General features: G+C 44.9%; 1 protein-coding gene across 5 annotated transcripts; it reads right to left on the bottom strand.

The window, feature by feature from the left end:
* Positions 1 to 1259: 1259 nt before the first annotated feature.
* Positions 1260 to 10522, bottom strand: caprin2 (caprin family member 2). 5 transcript variants are annotated; one of them, XM_049007640.1, is made up of 20 exons: positions 10388 to 10522; positions 9269 to 9501; positions 9042 to 9104; positions 8839 to 8925; positions 7823 to 8061; positions 7472 to 7554; positions 7109 to 7255; positions 6983 to 7026; positions 6608 to 6862; positions 6052 to 6093; positions 5840 to 5965; positions 5619 to 5706; positions 5438 to 5487; positions 5240 to 5353; positions 4879 to 4980; positions 4093 to 4243; positions 3860 to 3982; positions 3430 to 3533; positions 3297 to 3357; positions 1260 to 2466 (listed from the first exon to the last, which is right to left on the bottom strand). In XM_049007640.1, exons 2-20 carry the CDS (start codon positions 9494 to 9496, stop codon positions 1919 to 1921), a joined length of 2655 nt encoding a protein of 884 aa, XP_048863597.1. In that variant the 5' UTR covers positions 9497 to 9501; positions 10388 to 10522; the 3' UTR covers positions 1260 to 1918. The 5 variants fall into 5 exon arrangements, with proteins under 5 accessions (XP_048863597.1, XP_048863598.1, XP_048863595.1 ...); XM_049007641.1 differs by lacking the exon at positions 10388 to 10522 and adding an exon at positions 10291 to 10380; XM_049007638.1 differs by lacking the exon at positions 10388 to 10522 and adding an exon at positions 10091 to 10198.
* Between the last annotated feature and the right edge of the window lie 314 nt (positions 10523 to 10836).

Here is a 10836-nt window from a genome sequence, read left to right as displayed (position 1 = left end):
GAGAAGTGCAAAGAATGAATTTAGTCCAAGTCCTGTGTTGTGGGGGGGGGGAATTTTAAGTCAGTTTGGCCTGAAGGAGTTGTCTAAGCAATTAAGATCTGGGTATGCAGATTACACCAAAACAGGTTGTGAAACTGGAAGGCATCGCGACTGGAAGACCGATGTTCATTTGCCCTGAAAGTCAAGCTTTGAAGGAAACATTCTGAAACGAACAGTGGTACAGGAGTGCTTACCTAAGTGAGCTGAGGTTTCCCTCTGTCACCCACATAACAGGGGCCTAGAGAGACCTTACACTGGACTCTTTCACTGGACTCCATCTATAGTTCAAAATAGAGTCACATCTCAGGACATCATCAGGGAACCTGACAGCCTCACCCCTCCCACAGGTGAGCGTACAAATTGACATTTGCGGAAGTTCAATATATTGAGGGGAAGAGAGAAACTATATATAAATCCAATTAGTATTTCTCTGTGGATATGGCACTTCTCAGGCTCAGAGTTGCCAAGTTTTTGTGTGTGAGAGACTGCAGTAATATATATTACCAATTCATTTTCGTTAGGGATGCACTGGCAGATACAGAGATGATTTTGTATTAAATTGACAGTGATTATCAGGGAGGTTCTGCGTAAGTTTAAAGGTACACTCCACCCAAAAAAAAAAAAAAAAAAAATTGGAATGCATTTTTTTCTGTACGCAAACACCAACTGATTTCCCCCCCCCATGTCATAATTTGGATTTTACCCTCTGAATTCTCTTTTGCTATGAAATGCCTGCATTACTGACAGACTCGTGCTGTTTGGCAGCACTACAGCCTTCTATATTGGAACAGATTTGTTTCTCAAAAACTTTTCATACTCACCACTGTTTCGCCTTAAAGTGAGGAATCAAATTTGCATTCAGGTGCAGAGCACTGATTTCAGCAGAATACATTTCTAATCATTTCTGCAGTTATAATTCCACATTTACACTGGTGTGCAAAGCAATATGGGGGGTGTCACCATTTTTGAAGGGAATTATCGGCTCTTAATTAAATAAAAATTCGGGCAATTGCTGATGTACCAGCAGATACCAATAGTTGGCCAACAAATCGGTGCATCTCTGGTTCATGCATGGACACAGATGACGTGGAAGAGATAGTGAGAAACATCTGCAGGTAAATATTACCGTGAAACCCAAGCATAGCAATCTTAATCACCCCAAAAACCAGAATCCTTCCATCCATCCCACAGCCGATAAAGGATGAAAAATTCAGACAAGCTGCGCAGTTTCATTTATTTAGGCACTGAACTCCTCCACAGAAATGCTCAATACACAACTTTGGGTAATTGTGTTGTATACCTGCCTACACAGATCACAGCAGTAGCTTCTACCATGAAAACAGCAAGGCCACACTGAAGCTTGTGCAAAGTGCTGAGCTTTCGTCAAGCAATTTCAGCTACATCCTCACCGCCCATTCAGTCGTGCAAACAAAGGCACCTTTGTGCTAAAGCTTTGGGAGAACCCTTAAAAAAATGCACCAAAATGCCTGACTGGCCATAATCACATCCTATGTGGAACATAAACTGTGCATTCTGTAATACATTATGAAGTGCATAAACCAATAGTTAGGTCAAATCTCGCTTAAAAAAAAAAAAAACGGGTGAATCCAACAAGTCAATGGGTTATTAGTTCACGTGATTAAATGTTGAAGTAGGATGTCATTAGCAAAACAAAAATCGGCATTTCACTCATGGCTCTGCCACAGCAGTTAAGGCAAAATGGCAAAGAAATGGCCAAACGCTTCATCAAAATTAAACCTGAGCATTAGAGTGGCAGGAGGGAGGGCAGGGATTGTTAAACTGGACACGCATTTCATCACACAGCAGAAAGCCATCCAGTTAGGTGCAAAAGTGCTCGCTGTCCAGCAAAGGGCATGCATCAGTCTTGGTACAGGAGAAAGCCAGAGAACGTGCTGTACTTCCAGCTGCTGCTGTAGATGGCTCCACGGTGCAACTGCAGCCACACCTGGTCGCCCTGGAAGAGCTGCAGCACCGCTTGATTGCTGGCCATCTCGTGGTCGGGCGCACAGTCGTTGGCATAAGCAGACACCATCACCTCGTCGTTCTTCATCAGGTTCACGTAGAGCGGCACATCTATGGCCAGCTTGAGGATGTGGAATATGAAGACGTAGGTGCCGTTGACAGGGCAGGAGAAGCGGCCCACGTGCATGTCGAACGCCTCTCCCAGATTGCAATGCAGCACGTCAAAAATGATCGGTTGGTCCAACGAACTGGGAACAAAGTTGGCGGTGCAGGCGGCAGAGAAGGCAACGCGCATCGGGTAGATGGGCACAAGTGCCGGGCTTTGGGTGGTGAAGGGCACGTCGATGGGCGTTGCGCAACGAGAGTCACTGTACCCAGAGTCTGCACTAGCGAAGGTGTCATCTCTCTCCGGGCTGTTTACTTGTGATTGATTCTTCCAAGTGGCTGGGAAACCCCAGAATTTAAACACACATCAAAACCTGCACAACTTCTCCTCTGATGCACACACACACACACACACACACACACACACACACACACACACACACACACACACACACACACACACACACACACACACACACACACACACACACACACACACACACAATAAAAACAGCTCTCTCTCATCATTGCAACATGGTCCAGCTTAGGCCCTGCCTTTCCAACTCTGCTGCAGAGTCCCTCATTCACGGCTATACATCTCCAGCTGTCTTGACTCCTGCAACTAACTACTCACTGGAATCACTGCTAAATCTCTCCATAAACTCCAGAACTCTGCTTTGCGCCCCTCACCCACTCCTACCAGCACATCACTCTCATACTTTCGTGCATTCACTGGCTCCCTATAAGAGGATGTATCCACTTTAAGAGCTCTGAATGTCAGAAGTATTTTAAAGTCCCATAGCTTTCTGAATTGCTTCTTCCCTCCTTACCAGCCTCTCCACAGTCCAGATCCTCCTCTACTGTCTCTCCTCAACCACCTTCCAAACTCCACAGCTATGACCTCGCGACCCCCCCCCCCCCCAATGTGGAACTCCTCCCCTGCTGCCAGGTCAGTTGATGTGAGATTTCAAAAATCAAGCTAAAAAACCCTTTACTCGAGCATACAACCTTCCCTATTCGCAATTAGCTTGTCTGCTTACCTCATTCTATGCAAAAGTCCTAGATCTTGTACTACATAATTGTATTATTGACGTTTCACATCAGTAGTCCTACAGATCACCATGTTTCACACATGAAACAAAGCCAGAGAAGTGGTCTATCACACTTACCTCTAGGTTTGCTTCTTTTCCCACTAGCAGCATGGTTGTAGTTCATTTGGTATCCAGGTTCCTAACCAGAAATTAATGCAAAACAATCACGTGTGCGTCAAGTCAATCAAGTCGCTACTTTATCTACAATTACCTGAACTCTGTACAGAACTGGGGCACACTCGCGTGCGACATGGGGCCTGGGGGGGCAGCTACCCCTAGGGGATCGAATTCCAGCCCTGAAGCCTTCAAAACCACCTGTAGAGGAAAGACGGAGGGCAAATTCCTCACAAGCCACATTAGATCATTTTTCAGAGTGGGGAAATCCATGTAACACTATAGCGCACATCACATGCATGGTTTCGGAATAGCCTTGCATCCAATCTGAATATAAGGAGCTTCTTTCTGGATCCATGTAGCAGGCTAAACACTGCATGCATCCATGTTACCAAGGAGGCTGGTACCACTAGACCTGCCAAGTCAAGAGAGAAAGAACACCCCAGTGCCTACCAAGCCCAGAAGACTTTGATACCCACCCGGTGAGCGGAAGGAGTGAGCCAGGGACCTGCCACCACGTGCCATACCTCTGACAGAGCCTCTGGGGTAATAAGGCTGGGCATGGTATGAGAGGGCACCAACTGGCTGGCCAGGCGGCATAGGCATCTGACAGCCATTGGTGATCGGGGTCTCGGACTGGTATGAGGTCACTGTCCCAAAAGGAAAAGAGCAATGGCTCACTGGACTCCAGAGAACCTACAACCTACTGATGAACCAGACTGTTCCACAGGGAGACACTCTGCAGATATTCAAGCAGTACCTGGTTGCAGAGGTTCCAAATCAAAGTCGAGGTCAGGTGGGGTCTGTGTGCTTGCAGTTGTGTAGTTCAGATTGTACGAGTCGGAGAAGACGCTTTCATCCGATTTCTGGTCGAAATCGCTTTTGGGGGGCATTGATGCATCATTAACCACCTTTCAATACAAGGGGGGGGGGGGAGAGAGAACATCAAACAGGCTTAGTGTTTTAGCACTACGGCTTCAAATAACTACACACTCCAAAGTTTCACCAATCTGACATTTGGGGGGGAGGGGTGCATAAAGAACCCTGTGTTTGTGCACACCAACCTGGACACAACAGTAGGGCCAAGGCATGCAGTATTTCCTCAGATCAGGAGAGCACTGTACCATTCAAATGCTACCGTGTTTCCAGGGTCAGACTGCGGCATGGAATTTAGAAACCACCCATCCTCTAAAGTAGGGTTTGTTCCCCTGAATACAAACTTGCATTGGGAATGCAGTACAATACCACAATGGACAACTCCATGGGAGTACTATGATTTTAGAGATCAGCTTGGCTGCAGAACTTCATAACCGTAAGATATACTGGAGTCCTTCAGCGAAATTCAAGGTAGGGGATTTGAGTCATGAGACTTTCAGGTTGTGTCACTCCAATTAGGTCATTAGGTTGGAGACTTAAGGTCTGGCAAGCAAGTCACTATAGCAATTGACCATTTCATCGTTTCACCTGAACTTTCAGGTTAATTATGCATGTAAAACAAGTTAAATTTCATAAAACTAATGTTTCAACACGATATTAACTGCATCACCTGCTCTGCAGAATTCTCAGCCAGGGAGATTGACACTGCCGATTCCCTATGAAACAATGGTTGCGTCGCAAACCCATCCATGGAGCTGTCTGAAACGTTCTCCTGCAGAGATAGTAGGATTGATTATGTATACAGGCCATAACCATCTCATAAAATAGCTATGCAGATATCCAAAGGGACAGGATCATTGCATTAATTAGTTGTGCCCGAATAACCTACAGTTACTGCAACTTGAACCCCAAGAATGCTACCAACAAGTTCGCCAGGTGACTAGGGTTAAAGATAAAGAAAAGCATAAAACTGCCATCTAACAAGTACCCACACAGATCCCAGTCAAACACACGCACACAAAAAGTCATACATGTATTCCTTGGTCTGCAGTAAGGTCCAGGTCATTGTTATCCAGAGACTGATCCCCATTGGTCAGATCTGTTTTGGCATTGATTGGATGGCTCTTGGGAGGCAAAGGAGTAGACTGCAAAGCCAAAAGTAGCATAAAAGTCAACTTATGCCTAGTTGTCTTGGAGGACTAAAATAAAAAAAAGGTTGTATTGCTTACATGTAATACTTTGGGAAGGCGACTCGCTCGACGTTCCACTTCACTCTCTGCTGTTGGGAAGACAGAAAATATACATGGTATCATGTGTAGGAGTCTCCTCAGTAACCCAGGAGTTACTTCCATCACATTTAATGAGAAACCAAGACTTCTGGCAGTAGTACAACGAAAAGCAGCATCTTACTGAGATCAATTGGTGAAGAGGGTCCATTTTCTGGTGACGATACCCACGAGTGTCTGCTCACGGAGCCGTCACTGTCCAGCACAGAATCCTAGTAAAACCATTTTACAAAATGCAAGATGAGTCACATGGCCAAAGCTGAAATGAAATTCATTGCTTTTCACAGAAGTGACCACTAGTGGCACTAACTTGTCTGGACAAACTCGATCGCCCCTACATTGTACCTGCATGAAGCTGAATGAGCCTTTGATCTGCTCCATCAGTTCCTGCAGTTCCTGCTCTCTTTGAACAGGGTCATTGGGCAGGGAGGAAGAACTGAACACCTCAACTGGCATTTCCACCTTCACAGTCTAAAAAAAATGCACACAGACCCAAAGTCAATTTGGCATCCGGGCTCCGTTGTCCATCATGGACCAAGAAGATGTAGCCTACTAACCAATTTTTTGCCTGGCTGTCCTTTCAATTTCTTCACTTTCCTCTGAAGTTTGCAGAATTTTGCAAGAGACACAGGCAGAAGAGAAGGCACCAGATAAGTGAAGGGGAAAAAAATAAAATAAAAAGAATCCATTTCAAACCCTTCATGTTTGGCATATCCAGCACCATATTTTCAGAATATTACCAAATACTACATGAAAAGGCAACTATTAGTTCCATTTGGAGAAATTTAGAATGGAGTGCATTGTGGGAACAAAAGTACCAATTGTCACTGGGGCTGAACCCTCAAGGGTCTGAGAATTGTACCCTAGGTGTAGGTTAATGTACCTTTTAGTCCAATTTAAAAAAAGGTACAGAAAGGGACTCTGAGGGACATCCAAGGTACAAACATTGACATACCCCCAATGGAACATTAAAAAGGTCCAATTGCCTACAGTTAGGGTACAACTAGCAGAGCCTCAAGGGTACAGTGCCAGTGACAAGCAAAAAAAGTACAAATTGGAACTTTCCTGTCAGCATGGGTCTTAAAAAAATAGGGTTCAGAAATGAAGCTTTGCCTCTTTGAGCACTTGGGTGGAACTCTTCATGGCAGCCTGTGCTTTTGGGACAAACCCTATCTCCCCTCTCCAGGGTTTCTGGGGCGCAGTCGGTTGAGGTGTTGGGACATCCTCAAACTCCATATCCCACGAGTCCGGAGGCTCCTGCTGTTTTAGAGCCAGAAAATCAGCCTTCCAGCTCTTCGCCGGTGCTGGACGTTTATTTGGCTGGATCTGACCACTGAAGTCTCCATCAACCAAGTAGCACCTGTTAAACTAAATTGTAGAGAAGCAAGCAGTAAGTTTTCCCTCACATCTGTGGATTTCACAAAGAATCAAACCATTACACACGTCATGCCATATCTGGATGAGATGGCATGTTATCCCAAGTTATACCTCTTTGGATGTAGCCTCATTTCTAGCCATCAACGTTGACAGATCTACAAAGCCATAGTAGTCAATATTTAGTGGGAATCAAAATGGCATCATTGTCCATATACAGATTTTCAACTGATGCAATACCTGACATGATTCTTTGTGGTTTTATGGTCATCTTCGTATTTTTACTCTCTAGAAAGTCCTCTTCCAGATTCTCACTGTGTGGAACTGGGATGTGATCAAAATATTCACAGTCCATCAGTCTTGCTAGATTCTCTTTCAGGTGCTTGTCTACGAGGGAAACAGAATGTTTTTGTTGGCTTCCAGTTCCAAAGTTGCCCAAGAAATGACATCAAAATGGTTCTTGACCTTCCAGAAACAAGGCACAAACCACCACTGTTTTCAAATGGGTCGTTAAGGTGAAGCCTAAAATTCCTACACCAAAAATTAGCACTCCTCAAAACAGTACGAAGGGGCGCAAAGATATTTCAAACATGCGGTGCTTACAGGTAGTTCCAGCAACTGGCTTCTCTCCTCCTTCTAGCAAATCCCAGTAAACAATGGACACCTGCTCCATTTGGTCTTGCAGACTGGAACAAAAAGCAGGTCGGTGAGGCCCTGAGCAGTCAGGTCACCCAAGACGATTCCTTGGAAGCCTGAGAATCCTCAAATATACACCGATCATACCTACACATATGATTTGACCGAACGACAGAACACGACTGAAAAGGAACTCCCACATAGAAGTGGCTGTTTGCACCACAGCACGAGCGGCTAAAAAAAAAATAATTTTTTTTTTTAAAAAATAAATAAATAATAGCTCAACAGAACTTCACCCACTCCTGAGATGAGTCTTACCTCACGCTCTCATCCCTGCGGCAGCCTAGCAAGGTGGACAGTTCTAGCAAATGCTCCAGCTCGCGTGCAGACAGGAAGGGGGCCCCATTCAGACCACTGCGGAAGTCTTTCCTCGTGTGCTCCTTCTGGAGGTTCTGGAGGATGTAGTGAACCTGCAGCACCGTGCACAGCCGCTGCTTCTCAGCCTCCATCTGACTCGTCTGCTCTCGCCTTACTGCCTTCTTCTGGGCCTTCAGCAGCTGCAGCAACACATGATTGACACCTAGGCAGTGTTTCCCCAACCCGGTCCTCAGGGACCCACAGAGAACACATTTTTGCTCCCTCCCAGCTCCCTCGGAGACAGTCCCCAGGAGGGAGCAAAAACAGATTGTCTATAGGTCCCCAAAGCCCAGATTGGGAAACATTAATGATTTCATAAGGACAATTTATACGAGCACTTCACTTAATAAACCAATCGATGTAGCACTTGTAGTTTAAAATGTGAAGTGAACCACTTCAGGAAGGACTTTTCAACTAAAAACCTGCAATCCTTCAATGGAAAACCGGAAATTAAAATTCTTAGCCTAGTAGCGAGGCATGTGTGGCTACACTGATTACTGGACTCGGTAAGGAGTACAGTCATACGCGATTCAGCAGATTGGCATCCTTTCATTCAAATAGATCTTATGGTTGTACAAACACTATCCTTACTCAGCACAGGAACCATGCAGTGTTTTATTTTGACAGAATTCGGGGGGCGGGGGGGAAACGGGACACCTTACAAGTTTAGAATACATGTTTGTAGAGCTATTCTACTAGTCGCCCTCTTCACATTTAAAAATGCAAATCCCCCAAGCTAATTATATAGTACATTCCATTTGTAAAATGCATTAGAAGCAACTGAACTTGAGCACATCCTTGCAGTTGTCAATTTATGAACTCATCCTTACACATGCAGCTTACTCCGAATCTTGTCTGTGAATACAGATAACATGCACTGCATAAAATTCAACCCCCAAAAGTTAAAGGGCTCTTACATCTTGGCTGAGGGCACCTATCGTCTTCTGTAGTTCTTTGGCAAACTTCAGGTTATGGACAACTTCTTCATACGTCTCCACGGCGTCCTGGAAAGCAGAGAGCGCGCGATCTGCACAGATTCACGATAGCAGGACATTTCAGCTAAACACGCAGAATTTCGTTTTGGCACTTGGCTCCTGGCTTTAATCTGGAAGTTACCCACCAGTTGGTCTGGATTGAGGGATTCCCCGTTCATTATTCGTTTCTTGTAATTTTCCAGTTTTAACTGAAAACATATATAAATACCGTCACAAGCTTAGCGTGCAATGCCCAGTGACCCCAGGCTAAGCAGAGACATTTTGAATACAAGCAAAAAAAACATGCTGTACAAGTAGGTCTATGTATTGCTGAAAAGATCAAAAGCTGCTAGCTAAAACTGACCAGCTTTACCTTCTTTTTCTCAATATTGCGGATCTTGTGCTTCAGGCAGATAAGGCCGTTTTCAATATACGTCTCATAGCCTTGGTAAGTAGTGGTAGAAGCAGGCAGATCCAGCTGCAAAGAGGTCAAGGCATCGGGAGGGTCTGGCCTGGGGCTGCCCGGGGTCTCGAGCACCTCCTCAGAGCATTCGGAGGGGGAAGACGCATCGAGGATGGAGGAAGACGACTGGTGCACCATCTTGCCTAAGATGGAAAGCAGGAGGAAAAAAAAAAATGTTTGACATATAGCTCAGTCAGGGTGGGGGCGGGAACTAATGGGTTAGATCCAATAGGAATGACATGCAGCATTTGGCTGAATGTGGTACCAGTATACATTCGCCCACACGAGAAAAAGTAGCTCAACAAAAAAGATTTTTTTTTTTTTTAAGTGACGAGCAATCACCAACGTGTAAACTTGAAATATACAGCAATCAAGAGAAAACACCAGTACTGCAGCAAATTCACCTGAAAGGGCGGACTAAACTACATTTACGCACGCTTGACGGTACACAAGCATAAGCAACATTCACAAGTCTAAACGCTTAAAGGTGCACAAATAATGTATTAGCATAATAAAACAAAAATTACAATCCCTTATGGCCAGTAGCAGCGTGGACGCTAAAGCAACGACGGGACCACACCATTGTGCTTGTTTTGCTCCCGTCGTAAATAACTACTCAAAAAAAGCCTTCAGAAAACCGGGCAACACGATTAATACACACCGCAAACCACTTTAAAAAATCCCAAACACACATTTACCACGAGGGAGCAAAACTGATTTCAGCAAACTTGCATGTCATCCAGACGAACTTGCAGCGGAAGTTCATCCCCGTAGTCTATGATTTAAGACATAGGAGCGGCACAACCAGATCTTACACGCCAGCAAACAAACGAATATTCCTGCAAAAATAACCAGTAAAGCTTAAAACAAACCAGTCGTTCGCCACGCCAGTAAAACAGACGCGCAAAATAAATAAATATCCCAAATGTTACCCGGTGCAGGTGTTTAACAGAACGGAGAAAATGGGAAATTATTAATGGAAGAGGAAAAAAAAATCCTCCGCTAAAGGACCACTCCTGCCACACGAACCTAAATGCGCGATGTCAGCTTCAGTACGGACTGGCCATGTCCCACCTTAATAGCGTTTTATAGACTGAAGCGCTTTAGCAATTAGGGCATATAGATGCAGAGTGACGTCACCCTGCCCAGAGCGCCGGAGGCCGCACGCGCACGCACGCACCCAAACTGGCTGACTATGAAAAACAGAAAAAATAATCCTGCTGTTTCTACTCCTAGGTTCCCTGCTAACCCTCCATTTTTAGTCCGGAGAGATGCCTTAAATAAAACCATGACCTTAATTCCCTACCTGTCCATCACAGTTTGCCCTTATAAAATCCAGCAAGCAGATTTTATATTTGCAGCATGTAACGTCAGATTGGTTGCCAAAATGTCCTTATATTGCTGAACAAACATCTTTCCCCACAACAGCAGTATTTTGTTTGCAGACGGTTCTAACCTTTACCTTATGTTGTCGTTCA

Source organism: Brienomyrus brachyistius, chromosome 3 (genome assembly GCF_023856365.1).
Source record: "Brienomyrus brachyistius isolate T26 chromosome 3, BBRACH_0.4, whole genome shotgun sequence".
NCBI classification, from domain to species: domain Eukaryota; kingdom Metazoa; phylum Chordata; class Actinopteri; order Osteoglossiformes; family Mormyridae; genus Brienomyrus; species Brienomyrus brachyistius.
Note: the sequence above shows the minus strand (reverse complement) of the source record. Positions and strands in the feature narration are given on the sequence as shown.

Excerpts from the sequence above, each read along its gene's own strand:
- caprin2 (XM_049007638.1), bottom strand. The coding sequence starts at position 10,124 with ATGAACTTCCGCTGCAAGTTCGTCTGGATGACAT. Across the intron at positions 7,256-7,471 it reads GCCAGTTGCTGGAACTACCT|ACAAGCACCTGAAAGAGAAT; the intron begins GTAAGCACCGCA and ends TTTCCCTCGTAG. Across the intron at positions 3,534-3,859 it reads CCCCAGAGGCTCTGTCAGAG|GTGGTTTTGAAGGCTTCAGG; the intron begins GTATGGCACGTG and ends TTTCCTCTACAG.